The 18663-nt window shown below is 42.7% G+C and overlaps 1 protein-coding gene across 1 annotated transcript in view; it reads right to left on the bottom strand.

Moving 5' to 3' along the window:
- LOC308080139 (interleukin-1 receptor accessory protein-like 1) overlaps positions 1 to 18663 on the bottom strand; it is a gene marked incomplete at both ends in the record, with an annotated part of 619302 nt that overhangs the window by 214815 nt on the left and 385824 nt on the right. The window contains one exon of the mRNA XM_080421907.1: positions 13296 to 13370. Within this exon, the coding sequence (XP_080278033.1) occupies positions 13296 to 13370 (75 nt within the window). The remainder of the gene's footprint in view (positions 1 to 13295; positions 13371 to 18663) is intronic.

Here is an 18663-nt window from a genome sequence, read left to right as displayed (position 1 = left end):
AGCTCGCTAGACGTGTGTGCTTGATAAAATCCAACACCACCTCGTCTATGGGCACATACATCACTCCATCCTCCCTGCAGCTCTTGCCTCACTTGATAGTAGCCTTGGCCCTCTGGTACTCATCCATGGTGAATGATCTGTCTTCCATGACCTTCCCATACCAGACGGGAACATCGGATCATCCTCTTCTTCGGTTGAAGGAGGATTTCCTAGGAGTGTTTTGAAGTGCTGGTACCATGTTTCAACTCGTTCCTCTGCGCTTTCTCCCCAGAAGTCTGAGAAGAGCTTCTGCCAGAAACGTCATTGATGAGCTTCCAGTTCTTGCCATGCTTCTGGTTAACATGCACCTCTTTAATGTCCCTGATCTTTTGGGTCAGCTCCTGTTGTTCCAGTTGCATACACGTGGTATAGCTCCTCCTTCTTCCGCTTATATTCCTCCCTCAGACCCTCTCCCTTTTGGTCAGCGACAAAGTCCCTGTGTGCTGCTCTCATCTCCTCCCTGGCTTTGGTGATTCTAGGGTCAAGGCATCCGTCTTTCCTCCTTGCTTATAGGCTCTTTAAGACATTCAATGATCTTACATACTATTCCACTGTCCACACTGGACACAAGGTTGGTGATCCAGTTGTATGAGTTAGGGGAGTTGGAGGGCATGAGGGTTTAGGTGGGTGGGGTTTGGGGCATGTGGTGTGCTGGTTGGGGGGAATGGGGGTTGTGGGAGTGGGGAGGTATTTCAGGGGGTGGAGTTGGGGGGTAGAGAGTATAGGGGGGATTATGTCGAGGGGTGCCTGGGCCAGTTGTTTTGTAGTCCACCTAATTGTATTCCTGTTGTCCTTTTTGTAAATTTTATTTGTAAGCACTTTTATTTTAGGTTCTTGCTGGGGACTGTTCTTAGCACATTATTTGTGAGCATTGCCCTGCAAACTTTTTTGTTTTGTTGAATAAAACAAAAAAGCATTCAATGCAACTCAGTGGCGTGTTCTACCGTGTTACGCTGTATACACTGTATACAGTGCAGATTTTTTGGGGAAAAAGCGTATACAGTCTACCATTTAATCCATTGAAAACGCGCTAGCGTATACCCACGACCACGCGCATCTCGTGCAGGGAATGATTATCGTATACCTCCGGGAAAAAAACTAGACCACACCACTGATGCAACTGTTTGCAGCTGTAAATGTATGTATTTACAGCCAGTATTATTTGTCATTATTTAGTTATGCAATCACTTAACATTGAAGTGTAAAAGCTCCTATCTGCAGAATTATCCAGGAAAAGTGGGGAAAAACCTCCTATCTGCATTTGCTATATGAAATAAGTGTAATTAACATATAATAATGTAATATAGTCCAGACATCCAGAAACGGTGTATTATGTGATGGGTTTCATAAAAAAATAGCATTGTGCAAAAAAAATACAACATTTTGTAGTTTTCTTTTTCATTTTCCCAACAATTAACATTTTTCAGATAGGAGGTTTTGCGTTTTGGCCATCGAAATGTCTTATAAATCCTAACAGTTTTTTTTTTCTTTTTTAAATCCGTGGTATATCAGTGGTTCTCAAACTTTTTAAGCTCAAGGACCCCCAAAATGTATTTGGCCGCGGACCCCCCATCTCAAAATATTTTGCTCCAGGGACCCCCAGAAGCAAAGATTTGAGTTACGAATGTTCACATAAAAAACAATATATATATATATATTCAAATATTTGCACATATTTTCACGATAAAAAAAAAATAGCAGATCTACGAGCTTGTATATCTGCTATTTTATTTAATAGCCATATAAATCTAAAATTGACACAGACGCGTTCCCCGGTCTTAACGGGTTAACCGACACGATCTTTAATGACAGTCTTTGACCAAAGACCCTCGAAGGTTAATTGGATGTTCGCCGACAAGGGCTGAAGTTGACACATGAAGAGGCTTGTTTAGTTGTGACTATTGAGCCGGCCCCTCTTATTCACATCAAGCAGTGGCATGGGGGATGAAGGGAGCTAATATTGTTCGAGAGCACAAACCCACAATGATAAAGTGGGCTGGTTGTCATTTGATACTTATTTGCATTCAAATTATTCACAGAGCAATTGTTCCGCAAAGCACCCAACCGCTCTCCAAGCTGGAGATGGGTGTTGTGAAGCAAATTGGCAGGCCTGGGTCTGACCTCGATCGGCACGACAAGAGAAAACGAGCGACACCATTTCGAAGAACGAGGGAAAAGCGATTTGCCGACACACAGCTTTTGAAAGTAGTAGGAATATGATTATTTGAATGTGCATTATGTTATGTAGTCCAGCAGTTCCCGGACCTTTTTCTGGATCACTTGAAATTCTTGAAAGCGTTTTGCGGGCAAACCACCCATCTGACCACTTAGCCTATCTGCAATGTGTTTTGAAAAAATGTGTGCAAATCTTGGAATATATGTTTTAAAGCGAACATTTTTAACTCCGATCTGCGCTTCTGGGGGTCCCTGGAACATCATACTTTGGGATGGGGGTCCGCGGCCAAATACATTTGGGGCTATGAGTAAAAGTTGACCCCGTTTGAGGACGTATACAAACAGCCACGTTGCATTTGTTAGCGCATGCGGCCGGCCGCATTAGCATTCTGCAGGCATGACTCAGGCGGAGCAGCAGCCAGTGCATGTTGGGCCACGATCTCTCTCCTCACACGTCAAGCTTCAAAGTGCTGCGAAGACGATGCCAAAGAGGATGAAGATGCTCGAAACACACCCTAACAACCCCTTCATGTCTGACATCAAACATGATGGGGGGAGGTTGAAGACGTGAGTGAACTACAGGGGAGAAGGAGTGAGGTGAAACGCTCTTCAGGTTCAACTATCGCAAATGTTGCACTTTTTCAATTAACCACTTAAACGGCAGCATCCGTATAGTGGGGAAAGAATTCACAGAAAATAGCAGATCGACGAACTTACGACGACGTGTTAATCTGCTATTTGGCGGTGAAAATGTATGCATATGATTTACACGTCACAGTATGATTGGAAAACCAGTCAGATTGAAAAAGGTGCAGTTGTTTTTCGGCGCGAGGCGGAGCAAGCGGGAGGCTTCGGTGTCCCCGCGGTATAAAACCGAGTGCTTTGCTCACAGCTGACAACAACAAACCAACAAAATTAGCAGCTACGCTAGAAGCAATGCTGCCTCCCTTCAAAGTGGTCCAAAAATTGATTCAAACGTCATTCAGAATAAAATAAACAATCTTATTATATGTTGTGATTAATTAATTAATTAATGTGTGGGGAAAAACACTAATTACATTAAAACGTTAAACTTTATAATCATGTGAAATGAAGGCCGGGGGCACAAGCTAAACCACTAAGCTGAAGGGACTCCTCGGGGTCCCAAAGAAAATAACTTAGCGTACCTTTAACGGTACTATATGTGAAGGATGTCTCCAGCTGTTACAAGGTTGGACAAGTGAACAATGTCTGTCCCTTGATTAAGAAGTCACAGGGTTGAGTCCACAGTAATCTACTGTAATGTTGCGTTCACACAGGCAGCTACAAAGGCACAGGCTACCATTCATTTCCAATGGAAGCCAGCGGCAGCGACATGAAGCTACAAAAGCTACAAAGCAACACAAAAGTTGAGCTGGTTTCAACTTAAGCTGCAAAGATACAAATATGCTGTGTAGCTTTGTATCCGCCAGTGTGAACGCAGTATAAGGCTGTTATACTGTCTTTTGGAAGAACTTTAACCTGAACAGGTAGACAGAACTGTAACTTTTTGGAATTCAAATTAAAAAAATGGCAAAAGTAACAGATCTACAAGCTCATAATGTGACGCTTCACGCTGCGTTTCGAGCTTGCAGATCTGCTACTCTTGATGCTTTTGTGTGACACTGTAGTATGAGCATTAATGAAAAAACACAACAAGTTAAAATATGGATAAGAGGTTTCTTCAACAGATAATGTCAGTAGTTTTGCTATTCAGTGTTCATGGACACAATCAGAATGATTCCACATTTAGCACACTGGTTCTCAGCGTCGTGACCACTAGGGGTCCAAAAATTGATATATATAGATTGCAAAGATAGGGGGTCAAGATAATACAATTATATTAAAATGGTATCAAATGTGAAATGTCCGTGGCCTAACACATAATGAAACCTGGAGTCCTTGGAATTCCACAAGTTTGAGAATCACTCATTTTGCTATTTACTGTCGAAAAACTAAACAAAATGCTGGCAGTACTGCACTCTCAGCAGCCACACAGGGGTTAATTACAGCAAATTGGCACGGCAGCACGGCGAGGAGCGACGCGCATCGACCTTGTCAGAGGGAATTACGGGCGTGAACTGGATCCGTCTCCTCCCCCGACCGCGGCGAGGAAAGGCTTCGGGAGCAGCGGCGAACACGACGCGGCGACGACGCCCACTCCAGGGGGTGTGCGGAGGGGCAGGCGAGCGAAGCATTTAACCCATTAAGACCTGGAACTGTGTCATTTTTAGATTTGAGCTAAAAAGCATTATTTTACACTTTGGCAATTCAAAAATAGCAGATATACAAGCTCATAGCGCGGCACCGAGTGCCGCGCTACGAGCTTGTAGATCTGCTATTTTTGAAAAATCGTAAAAATGTGTGCAAATCTTTGAATATATATATTTTTAAAGCGAACATTTTTAACTCAAATCTGTGCTTCTGGGGGGTCCCTGGAACAAAATATTATGATGGGGGTCTGTGGCCAAATACATATAATTTTGGGGGTCCTTGACATGAAAATGTTTGAGAACCACTGATATAGAAACATACGTTTTTCAGAATACTGTTGGGATTTAGGAGACATGTAGAATCGGCTTCAGGTCTCAATGGGTTAACGCAGCTCGTTTTAATCAGGCGACGTGGACAGCATCGATTATCATCCCAGGAGCCTCGTCTGTCAGGGAAGGAGGGAAAGGAGGAGGAAGAGGAAGAGGGGTCGAAACAAAACAGTGGATGTTGATTAATTTGCCCTTTCCTTTTTTTTTATGGCCCTCCCTCTGTTCCCTGCTTTCATCCCACGAGTTACAACATCCAAGACTGACAAGACGGAGGTGGAACAAGTACTCGGCTTATTTGTACTTAAGTAAAAGTAGCGATACTCGACAGAAAAGTATACTCTTGTTACAAGCAGAAGGCCTGTATTCAAATAAAAGTAAAATAAAGTATTGTACCAAAATATACTTATGTACCAATGTAGCAGTACTTTCCATTTTAGTCAAACTTTTTATCTCTGAAAATAGCAGATCTACAAGCGCGCACATGCGACGCAATGTGATGCGTTGTGCCACGAATAGCATAAAATGGGGTTAACTAAAATGTCCAAAAAATTGGAGAGTAGTAAAAATCTAAGTAGCCTATTCTAAATAAAGTACCAAAAAACGGAAATCCTCAAGTAAAAAGTAAAAGTACCTAAAAAAAACTGTACTTAGGTACAGTACTTGAGTACATGTACGTAAGTTACTTGCCATCCACCACCGACCTCAGAATGTCTTTCTCAACATCTTTCCTTTCAACCGCCACCCCCCCCCCCCCCCCCCCCGCCCCCCACCCCCACCACACTCTCTCGCTCTCGCCTAATTAACTGTCAACCAAAGCCATTTAAGTTTTCATATTTTATGAGCGAATGAATATCGCTGCCGTCGGGGCAAGAAACCTGGTATCTCCAAAATTTCAACATTTGCAATTCTTTTTTTCATTATTTAATGCCCTACTTCGACGTACAACGGTGTCAAGTGAAAATAGCCGATCTACAAGGTCACAACACGTCGCGAAGCGACGCGTTGTGACCTTGTAGATCTGCTATTTTCACCATCTCTGGAAAAAAAAAATGTGTTCCGTTTCCTGAAAATAATCGTTTTTTTGGGATATACGAGTGTTTCCGCCCGACAACAGACGATATTAAAGTGTCTTCTCCAGGCAACTCCTCAAATCCTGAGTCCTCCCCAAAAAAATTGACGGCCCGCGCTCTCTCTCGACTAGAGTCGTCTGGCGGGTGACAGGGAAAACGACGCGAGGAACTAAAGTGACAAGCGACTTTGAGCGGGGCGAGTGCGTCGAAACGCCGCCGCCGCCGCCTCTCGAACTGCTGACGTCGAAAAATCACACGACACGGGATGAGGAGCGGGAAGGTGGTTTGATGGTTACGCGTGTGTGCGTGTGTGTGTGTGTGTGTCGAGGGAGGGGGGATTTGAAAATGTCCCCTGCAAACCACTAAGCACAAGATTTCTAATTCCCTGCACTGTGAAGTCTGCGTGTTAAAGGAGTAGTTCAAACAAAAAAATATGTATTTTCTATCAATTACACACCCCATGAAGCATTGAATTTGTGGACATTTTTTTGTTTTTGTCAAATTCCTAAGCCAATAATTTGATTACCGGCGGAAAGACGCTAATGTATCCGGTAGGAGACTCAAAGGAGTCTCTTTGAGTCTCCTACATCAAATTATTGGCTCAGGAATGCGTCAAAAACTCTCCATGAATTCCAGGCTTCATGGGGTGTGTAATTGATAGAAAATAAGTAATTTTTTGGGTGAACTTTACTCCAGAACCACATAGGTCCATGTGTGCGCTCTCATAGTTAAATTATAACTCTATACGACTTCACTGTGCATAATGGAATACCTATATTAAGCAGGTATTTTAAGCAGCGATTGTGTGTGTGCCACCCAAGCCCCCACAACCGAGAGGGAGATTTTCATTACCTCTCTATTATCTTTAAGTCTATGGTGCTACGCCACCCCATCGAGGATGATGTGGAGATCTCCATTGGATTATGAGATGTTCTGTCCAGTTAAACTACATCACTTTTTTTTTAGCATGAACATAACAGGCGAACATTCATCAAAAATAAGTGAATATTCAGCAAAAACAGATATAGCTCGACGCGTCTCAATGCGGTGTGTTGTGGGCTTGAGGATCAGCTGTTTTCAGTGAACAGAGAGAAAAAAAGGAGGGAGGCCAAGTATAGACCCCTGGAGATGCATGTCAAATCACCTCATTCATTTGGTTATGTGTAGTTGCTACTCCCTGCAGGCTCACATCCACTGATTTTCCAGTGCAGTTGTTGTGTTGACAGTGATTCATGATGAAATGGTCTGCCAAGCAAGTGCATCCAAGTTTAAATAGATACTGTAGATAAATAAATAAATACAAAACTAACAAAAGTAACCTTATGAATAAGTTGAATCATGTGGGCTCCAATGTGAATGTCAGGGTTCAGGCGACCATCCCTGTGACATCCATCCACAGTATCCATCCATCTAAAAAACCATCCATCCATCCATGTTCCATCCATCCATGACATCAGTTGTCTATGACATTATGACTCTTAACTCTTTGACTGCCAGAGTATTTTCATAAAGTACCCCCCCATTGCCAGCAATTTTTGTGTTTTTTTTATTTTTATATTTTGAAAATTTTCATGAAAATAATTGGTCAGACTGTTTTTTAAAGACGCCGCACAAATCCGCCACCAGAGAGCAGCACATGATAGCTTGATCAGCTCCTGGTGTCACTGTTACCCTTCTTGGGCGATTAGACAGGGAAAACCATGAAAACGTATGTGACGTCCTCCCAGATTGTTTTGATCGTCAGAATTACGTTGTGATACACGACGGCGATGACTGATCGTCACCCAGACCATAGATTATAGAAGAGAAACTGTCCGTTTGTCCGTCATACCGTGTGAAAAACCGTTTGTTTACCTATTTTGGACGAAATGACCGGGGGAAAATAATCAAAAACCGGAAACGGAACCCAGGACATGAAACCGGATGCAGATATGGGTGAAGTAAGTGGAACTCGAGAATAACATTGAATTTTAAGCAGCATAGCGCGATCAGAGATTAAACAATGAACGCAAATCCAACGCGTCTAACGCGTCAATGGCGTGGGTGGATTAAGTAGTTATTGACGCGTTTTCGAGTCAATGGCGTTTATAGAGTTAAGGGGCCGTGTCCTCAAAGATATTTTTTCTTCCGAAATTTTCCTTGAATTGTTTACAATGGGAGCAGTCACCATGCAGTGTGGCGTGGCGCTGAGCGTTTAATTTGCGCGATGCATGTTAAATATTTCAAAACATATCGACAGCATATGCGAAAAGAGATTAGTGGTGGTACTTCTGCGTTATATGCTGGCAGTGTGCATACAAAGTTTGGGGCTGATCAGTCCATTAGTTTGTGAGATTAGCTCCGAAAAAACACACACACACACACACACACACACACACACACACACACACACACACACACACACACACACACACACACACACACACACACACACACACACACACACACACACACACACACACACACAGTGTCATAGACAGATAGCCTCTCGAAGAGCCATGCCATGAAAAGAAAAACTAACAATAGCAACCTTGCAAACAAACACAAGGCAGTGCAGTGCATCACCTTTTGTGTCACAGTCACAGCGTAACGTTAGCTGGGGTCCAAAGCTACTATATTATCGTCACCGTCGGCGTGGAAACCCTGTATGTCCAAAACCGCTACTTTTTAGGAAATAGAAACAGGAAAAAAAGAGGAAACTAGAAAAAGTGCTCCTCGGAGCACAGGTCTCCTCCATGTCAGGTACGTTATTGTGGCCTCCTGGTGGCGCTATAATAGGCCAATGTGAAAAGGGTGCCATTTCTTCTTAGGCCTTTCAAAGCAATCGGACGCTGCATTCATGATTTGTGGCATTTTGTTCCAAAAATTTGTTTTGCTAAATTAGACCTGCTGGTGGCGCAATAACAGGCCAATGTGAAAAGGGTGGCATTTCTTCCTCGGCCTAGTGGGAATCTGCGTGTGAAATTTCACGGAAATTGCATTCATAATTTGAGGCATTTTGTTCAAAACAGACCAATCCTGCAAACTTTGGAAGCCAACCTTAGCCAATCAGGATGGAATATGGGATATTGGACAGATCCGGGTTGATCACATGACTATAGAAATACTGTGTACCAATTTGCATGACGTTTGAATACAATCTGTAGGAGTAATGTAAAAAAAAAAAGGGTTTTGCACAAATCGGCCTCCTGGTGGCGCTATAACAGGCCCATGTGAAAAATTTGGGGCAGAGGTTCTGAATTGGTATCGAGAGAGTGTGTGTGCACAGTTTCACAGCGAGCGGGCCAACGGTGCCGGAGATTAGCTGGTAACACACGGACAGGACACACGGACGGACACACGGACGGAAGAACGGACGGACAGGGGGTAAAACATACTCTCTCGGAGACAACAAAAGAAATATGGATTTACAAGGTTTCTGCTCGACGACTGCGACGATTACCAGGTTATGGGGTGGTGAACATCACAATCGCCTTGCCCACTAACATTTAGTCAGATGTGGAGGGGGGGGGGAAAAGAGCCAGGGATATGGGTTTATCCGTCATCAGATTAAACCCACAATGACTCTGCACCTATTTTCTCACAGCCAACCCCCTTTTTACCTTTGTGTGCATGAGCCATGACAAATTCACTTCAAAAGGAAGACACCCCCCCCCCACCCCCCACGACCCATTTTCCCTCTCTCTACTGTCAGCTGCTGAGCTCCCATACCCCATCAGGCAACAAAAGAAGAGCACTTTCCCGTGAGCACCCTGTGCATATCGTTGCTGAAGAAACCTCCTATCTCCTCGAAAAGCTAAGCCAAGCTAGCTAAGAAAAGCTAAGCTAAGCTAGCTAAGAAAAGCTAAGCTAAGCTTGAAACGCAGCGTTTCGAGCTTGTAGATCTGCTACTTTTGCTATTTTTTTAATTGGATCTTGAAAAATAACAGTTTGTCTGTCTGTCTGTCTGTCTGTCTGTCTGTCTGTCTGTCTGTCTGTTTGAAACAAAAAAAGTGACTCCAAAGCGCCACCTCGTGGTAGTATTTGGAACTAAATTTACTGCGTGAGCTGGGTTGACTGCATGGCGGAAATGAGACAAGTGATAGTCACATGAGAAACGACAAACTCACTAGGCACCAACTGTATGAGGTTTCCACCCGACAGATACGATGTACACAATGGTGGAACAAGTACTCTGTACTTTTTACTTAAGTACAAGTAGCGATAACACAATATGAAAATACTCTGTTAAAAGTCCTGTATTAAAATGTTACCTTTTTTTTTTTCTTCACTGAAGTCACTGAAGTAAAATGACAAAGTTTTGTCAAAATAGCAGATCTACAAGCTCACTACGCGCTAAGCTACGAAAATAGCATAACGCCTAACAGCAAAAGTAGCAGATCTAGCATAGCGCCTAACAGCAAAAGTAGCAGATCTACAAGCTTGCAGATCTGCTACTTTTGATGCTTTTGTGCGACGCTGTAGTGTGATAAAGTAGGGCATTCATTTACTAAAAAACACCAAAAATGTAGGAGATAACATGGAGATAAGATGTTTCTGCCCGACAACAAAGACGATACAGTATGTACTTTCCACCACTGGCATGTATACAGTAAGCAGGCTGGTAACTGGCACTAAAACCCATTCAGCACTGTGTCATTCTAAACCAGCCACGCTTGCTTGGCGCAATCACAGGCAATCATCTTTGGTAATGTCAGCATCACAAATCTACACATAATGAGAGGGTAGACTATATACACACACTGTGTGTGTGTGTGTGTGTGTGTGTGTGTGTGTGTGTGTGTGTGTGTGTGTGTGTGTGTGTGTGTGTGTGTGTGTGTGTGTGTGTGTGCATGACATTGTGAGGACCGCTTTCCTGGTCCTACACAAGAACAACATAATAATACAGTTTCTTTGTAACGCACACTTTACTTTTTTTGCAAATCACAAAGTGCTACAGGGTTTAAAAACAATGGCATAGGCCAGTTCGGGCACCTAGGCTCCATTGCAGCCTGACAGCAGGTCGCGGGTTCGAGTCCCGTTCCTGACGACCTTTGCTGCGTGTCACTCCCCGTCTCTCTCTCTCTCCCCGTTTCCTGTCTGTATACTGTATACCAGGGGTGGGCAACTTTGTTGATGGAGAGGGCCACTATATTTCCACACTCACTCCAGAGGGCCACATTGCATAATACTGTTGTTGAGCAGACACCTCTTATCTCCGTAATTGTTTTTGGTAAATTAACTTCACCATTCTATATCACACAAAAGTAGAAAAAATAGCCGATCTACAAGCTCAAAACGCGTAGATCTGCTATTTTTACTACTTTTTGGAATTCAGATTAGTTTTTTGTATTTTGGAATTGGAATCCTGAAAAGTATCATTCTTATTTAATTTCAAATGCATTTAGTTATACTTATCTTAACTTTATGGACTTAAATACAAATACATTGGATTTAAAAAAAAGTCAATAGAATGTGTTGCTACTAATATAGACTGAAGTAATTAAAGCGGGTCATGTTTGGAATTGTAACAGCTGAAATCAATAATATATCAGTATTCTGATCTTAACCTGCGGGCCGCATTAAGTGAAGGTGGGGGCCGCATGTGGCCCCCGGGCCGCCAGTTGCCCATGTATGCTGTATACTATCAATAGTCTCGCGTAGCCAGACAACTATTCCACAATCTCTGAATGCTATAGAGAGTCTGGAACTACAACTCCCAAAATCCGAGAGAGGAAAATGGCACTTCCGTTCATGAAAATATCTTTTAAAAATATCTTTACACATTACTTTTTAATTTCCATTTCTGCTAAGCAGCAAGCTATGTATACTTAGATGATTTGTATTTATATTAGGATACATTTGCGCGACTGTAAAGACGAAACGGATATGGAGAGGAGGCTCCACATCCGGTTTATATTCTAATCATGATCAGAGCTTCCGAGTCCCAGACATGTATGCCGGAAACATTTGAAAATTGTGGGAGGCAACAGTCTGGTAACGCGAGACTATACTATCAATAAAAGGCAGAAAAAGCCTAAGAAATATAAAAACGATGGCATAAAAATAGCGAAGGCAAAATAACAAAAAACATCTTCATAAGTGTTTAACGGTTCACCTGGAATGCACTCTCAAAGTGCTGACAGTCAGGCACGGTGATAATCCCCGCCGGTGAGACAACATCTCTCTAAACCGGTTACAATCTGAAGGTAGATCAGTAAATGTCAAGCCAGACGGGACGTCATGCAACTGCCAAGCCAAAACCCCAAGTGTGGCAGAATGTCGTTGCTGTCAGTCACTGCTATCACTGCTTAAAAGTGAGTTGCTATTTGGAAAGACACTCAACGTTGTGACAAAAAATCGCCTTCTTCAGTCACTGTATCACAGTCATTTCTGTGACTATGATAACTTGCAACGTGTTTAGAAACAGCGGTTCCCAACCTTTTTCTGGATCAAGGAGGCATTCACGGCCTTAAGCCAGGGGTCTTCAACAGGGGGTCCGGGACCCCTAGGGGGTCCTCAGAGTTACTACAGGGGGTCCGCCAAATCTTTGTGATACGATTTTTTTTTTAAACCACTTGAACCCTAGCATCCCTTTTCTGAGGAGAACATTGGCCAAAAATAGCAGACCTACAAGCTCACAGCGCGAGGCGTTGTGAGCTTGTAGATCGGCTATTTTTGGCAAAGAGTTATGTGTAGAGGGAAAAACGCAGCAAACGTTTATCTGAAACACAATTTTATACAATATCGAGGGGGTCCCTGCTTCTCTCAGCTAGGGGGTCCTTGGCCTGAAAACGTTGAAGACCCCTGCCTTAAGCGACACGTTGTGAGCTTGTAGATCAGCTATTTTCACTATAGTTTGGGTCCCCGGGCAAACATCAAAATTTCTCTTTTGGGTCTTGAGCAGCTAAAAAGTTTGGAAACCGACTGTTCTAGACAATATGAGCTCTTCTGACACCCTGAATCTAACTCCCACACACAGGTTTAGCACAAACAGCTTCAACAACTTAAGAGTGGCTCCGCAAGCGGCATTTGCCGCTGTAATCTGATTCGGATCCGATAACAAACTAATAAGGACACAGCGTTGACGTCAAAAACACTGACAGCGAAATGCAACTGAGACCCGCTTCGCGATAAAAATCGCTTTCATCAACAAGTAGCGTTTATGACAACAGCGGTCGAGTGACACGAAACAAGAGCGCAGCGTGTCGGGCTAGAAATCTCGTATTTCAACTTTTTACATTTTTGGGGGGTAAATGAATGCTATACTTCATCATACAAGAGGTGTCGCACAAAGGTACAGTAGTAGTGAAGATCTACAAGCTCTCAAGGCGACGCCTTGCAAACTTGTAGATTAGCTATTTTCACTATTTTATTAAAACAAAATGTGTATCAAAAATGTTTTGGAAGGTTTTGGACATACGAGGTTTCCACCCAACAGCCTTATAAATATGAAAACGGGTTCGCTTACCTAGCACCATCTCCATGACGCTCACTTGGCCTTCGGGGGGAAACAATATTTTGGGAGGCTTGTCTGTCAGCGGGGCTGTGAAGAAAAGAGAGAGAGAGATGGAGAGAGAGATGGAGAGAGAGAGAGAAGTGCATTAAAATTTCACCCACTTTCCTATTTAGTTATTTATTCTTTCATCCCGTCCCCCCTCCGCGTACGCGGTGCCTTCACGATTCGTTAATTAACAATTAACGAAGTCACAATTAAGTGAGCTCTCCGAGGAAGGAATGAAAGCTGAATACGTGAACGCTGCGGTCTAACTGTCTCTGAGAGAGAGAGAGAGAGAGCGCGAGAGAGAGCGAGAGAGAGAGCGAGAGAGATGAACCAGAGACTCAAAGGATTCCCTATCCAAAGCATCTGAACATTGAGCGTGTGCACTTTCATTGTGGCAACAACCATTTCATCTCAAGCTTAATGCCTTTGCAAATGCCTTGTGGACTAGCTGCTGTCAGCGATGATGATAAGTGTGCCATCAAAGTTGAACATGGATTAAAGTATTACAGAAGTTGTTGTTTACGTTTAGCAGCAGAGGAACGGCACAGTCGAACCGCTTGTGTTGGGAATGTATGCTAGCCTGCTTCCCTTCGTTCCTAGGGGCACATTTAGTACGAAGAATAAACAGATGCAACGTGGAAAACACTGCAGGGCCCCAAATCAGCCTTGATTACACAAACAGGCACACCTGTGTTTGTAGTGGGTGTGGGGGGGGGGGGGGTGGGGAATGTAGGGCAGAATATATAGAGCAGTGGTTCCCAAAGTGGGGCCCGGGTACCCTCACGTATACGGTTCTTCCAAATGGACCCTTATAGGTCCTGTAACTCTCTGAGTTATGGCAGTCCTTAAATTAACCCATTCACTATGAATGCCTTAAAATCCAAAAACAGATTTCTGGGAAAAAAATGGGTTGCTTATATTATCAGCAACATACTCAACAAGCTCAAACCTTTTCATGTCAAGGACCCTCAAAATGATGTGTATTTGGCCCCGTGGACCCCCCTCATCTCTAAATATTTAGTTCCAGTGACCCCCAGAAGATTTGAGTTTCAAATGTCCGCTTGATAAAAATAGATATTCAAAGATTTGAACACATTTTCACGATTAAAAAGCAAACCCTGCAGATCTACAAGCTCATAGCGCGGCAAAAATAGCAAAAGTACCAGTACTCTGGTTCTTGCAACTCTTAACCTCTGTGGACGAATAGGACTGAGACAATGTGACTCTTGTACGTCTGTATCTTTCATTCTAGCTGTGTTTCTCATTATCTGTTCTTTATGTCTTCTGCTGTAACTGTCTTGGTGTGCGTGTATGTGTGCGTGCAACAGCCTTGCCAGCTAGGGGCTTTACCAGGTTCATGAGGTTTGCGTTTAAAACAGCCGTCAGGGCTTTCATGAAGACTAGCGGGGTTGAGAAAGGAAAAGGAAGGTGTTAGACAGTTAGCCAGGGGGAGAGAGAGGGTATTTCCAGAGTAAAAAAATAAACGTCTGCACGCCCGGTTCAAACGCTACAGCTTATTGCGTTTAAAGCCTGCCTTTATTCACCGTGATTGAGTGGTAGTGTCAGGTGTGAGTGAGCGCCGGGGACCCAAAGGCAAGATGACAAGCGGAGGGCTAGAGCGTCTCGAGAACAAAAGGAGAGTTTTATTGAGCTAGCAAAACAGTCCAAAAGGGCAGCCGAAATACACAAATACAAGCAGAGGAATGAGAGGATCAAAGCCCCCACAGGAGCCGGTAAAAGACAGGTAGGTCAGAGGAACAGGTACTCTAACACAAGTCTGCGAACTGGTGAGGAAGGAATATAGAGAAACAGGGGAGTATATACAAGGACACACAAGGCTAACGGTACACTAGTCTTTTCTAGCCGGACGATCAGAGCTAGATCTATGTGTGCCGATGCTGTGTGTCTGGTTCCAATGTTTTTTTTTAATGTCAAGGACCCCCGTAATTCTGAGAGTGTACACACCAGTGGTGGAAAAAGTACCCAAATGTGTTACTTAAGTAAAATTACCAATACTGCAATGTATAAGTACTCTGTTACAAGTAAAAGTCCGGAATTCAAAATGTACTTTAGTGAAAGTACAAAAGTTTTGATATCAAAATGTACTTAAACTACCAAAAGTAAAAGTACGGAAATGTTTGAAAATAGCAGATCTGCAAGCTCACAACGCGTGAGCTTGCAGATCGGCTATTTTCAAATAGCCTAGGTATAAAATAGGGCTGAAGTGGTTAATGTATGTTTTAATAATCAAAATCTACAAAGTAACTAGTAACTTAATTGTAGTGGAGTAAAAGTACAATATTTGTCTCTGAGATGTAGTGGAGTAGAAGTAAAAGTACAGAAAATTGGAAATACTCCAGTAAATACAAAATAAGTCAAAATTGTACTTAAGTACAGTACTTAAAGTAAATGTACTTTGTTACTTTACACCACTGGCAAACGTTTTATTTTTACTTCAAGGACTCCCATAACTCTGAGAGAGGAAATGGAATGGAACCTCTCAGAGTGACAGACCTGGCCGTAAGGGTCCATTTGGAACCCTGAGGGTCTCTCGACCCCACTTTGAGAACCACTGGGCTAGAGCAGATACGGGAATGGCCGCTAACACTAATTGAGGTCCAATATGAAGGACCACACTCATTCAGTGCCATTGACGTCGCCGACGTCACGTTTTTCATAAGCCCAGAGTGCCAATGACGTCACTGACGTCATAAAAATAATTAAAATGTTCTTCTTTTTTTTTTGAAAAAAAATGTTCAGAACCCAAGATATCATGATTTGAAGATTTGCTGCTCCATTCACTTCTTGTTTAACTTCTTACTGAAAAAGGCTGTATCTCGGCTCCTAAGCACTTTTTTTTTTACAATGTATTTTTGGCCTTGGCACAGGGGTGATAAAGCCAGAAATAAGTTTGGCACTGAATGAGTTAAGTCTTTGCTTTGCTTCTGAAAAGCAATTATTACTTTTCTCCAGTGTTTCCAACCAGGTTTATCCCATACATTGAATAGACATTAAGAGATGTGCAGTATAAGTAGGCAGGTAGTATACAGTACTGTAGGCTTTGTCTTAGAGATATCCATGGCCACATCCAGCCCATACAATATCTAAAAAAAATATTCTTCTGGTCTCCGATCGCCTGGCTACCTAAGACTAACAGGAAGCCAATAACTCAATGCAGGAAAGATAAAACCACACAATTTCCATATTGATTATGCTACATGGACGAGCCTCAAGTGTGTCTAAACAGCTGCCGTTGTAAATTCTATCTAAACTTTAAATCAACTTCCAGTAGAGGCGCAAAGAGCAGCCCCCACAGTAATGGCTGCTCCCAACACCAACCCCATTAACCTCCAGTGCAAGGAGACCCAATAGGATGCTAGCCCACTCTTGCTGCAGTGATGTCCATGCAGTTACCCGCCTCTAGGTACGCCGTTACGTGCCTGTAAGCCATTTAACCACTTGAACCCCAGCATCCCCATTCTGGGGGGGAACATTCGCAGAAAAAATTGCAGATCTACAAGCTCACAACGCATCACAACATGTGTGAACCTACCAGAGAGAAGTCTCTCCTTGTTTTTTTCAGGTGGTGTGAAGGAAGCCGAACGAAGGGCTCGATTAAAAAAATAAAGAACCCTGAGATCTTTCAAACAGTTTAGTCTATGTATTAACCAGTGGGTTTCACACAAAAAAAATGCAATAATAATCAATGAATCAACCAAACATAAAATTGCATTCAAAATGTAGTTTGCATTCAATAAACCACCAACAACAGCAACCCACAGTGTTGTTTGTTTTAAAACTAATAATGTACAAATAACGGTTATTGATGTCCAAGTCACCACAGCATAATAGAATGAAACAAAACAAATAAACAACGAATATAAACTAAATAACTTGGTCCAAACACATTTCTGTTCTCCTGCCCTCAGTTACTTTGAAAACAAGTCCTTGTTGCTGTCAGTCAAACTATTTGAAATCAAATCCCCTTGCTGTCAAGCTTTCACACCAGTTACATGAATGTCTGTTAATATTACTGTTACCTGCGCGCTGAATAGGTTAGGTTCCGCCGTCAAAAGTAACGGGTCAAAAGTATGGGTACTCCAAACACAGAAAGGATCCTGAATCCTCACACACTGTGAGCTTGTAGATCTGCTATTTTCAAATAGCTGATGCATATGTTAAAGTGCTCATAGTCGCCCATAGTCGCTTCTTTTGGGCTGGTTTTCCTAGACCTGGTTGCTTGTTTCTCTCACAGAATCTGGCAACACTGATCATGAATGGCAATACATTCCACAAATCCAAGTCTCCAAACAATCCCCAGCTCTCATTTCTGCCGTGGTTCCCACACGCAGTGGGAGGCCTGCCTAACACAGTTTGTGAACTGTTTGTAACTTTAATAACTGGAGCCACTTGCAAAACAAAATGAAATAAATGAGAAATAGTTCATGCTAAACAACAACTGTCCTTCAGGCTGCTGCTGCCAGCATACAGACGTGGCTGCAGTGTTGCCACATTTTGCAAGATAAACAAGCAACCGGGTCTATGAAAACAAGCCCAAAAGAAGCAACTGGTTTTACCAGTTGAACCCAAATATATATATATATATATATATATATATATATATATATAGAGACTTTTTGAAAATAGCCAATATAGAAGCTCACAACGTGTGCTCGTATATCTGCAATTTTATTATTGTATGTGAAATATTTGCAATATTTTAGGAAATAACCGAAATTTTGTATGGGGGTCTGAGGCACAAACTGTTGTGAACCACCAGTTTTAACAGCATTAGGAAGCAAGCCCAACTACACTTTACCGAAACAAGCCCAAAATAACCGCAACCACAGTACCAATATTTAGAGGCAAAAAAACAAGCCCAAAGTCGCTCGTAATAAGCAGACATGGCAACACTGACTCCCACCCACTCAATCACACACCTGACCAGCAGAATATCACAGTCATGTGCAGGGAGAGTGTCTGTTTTCAATCATTGTTAATTAGAGTCAATAATCATCTCCATTACTGTACATCTATACTATAATGTGGAAAGACTTTGTAGTTTGTAATTATTCCTCTGAAATGGAATGGATTTTACATTCATTCATGGTCCCTGTTTTGAGGCATTTGGCAGAATTTGGTTTATTAGCTCTACAATTCCAATTGCTTGTCAGGGTGGGGGGTCCCCAGTTCAAATAAGATTATTTTGGGGGGTTTCACATTTCTGCTGAAATGTAGCCCATCTGAGGAGCATACCTGTGTTCCCCTCAAACCCAACCCAATGTGTCGAGACACGTTTGCTTTGGGTTGTGAGCTTGTAGATTGGCTATGACTA

Source organism: Gymnoscopelus braueri (genome assembly GCF_963280865.1).
Source record: "Gymnoscopelus braueri genome assembly, chromosome: 24".
In the NCBI taxonomy this organism is placed as follows: domain Eukaryota; kingdom Metazoa; phylum Chordata; class Actinopteri; order Myctophiformes; family Myctophidae; genus Gymnoscopelus; species Gymnoscopelus braueri.
The sequence above is the reverse complement of the archived record's forward strand: the minus strand, read 5'-3'. Positions and strand labels throughout refer to the sequence as shown.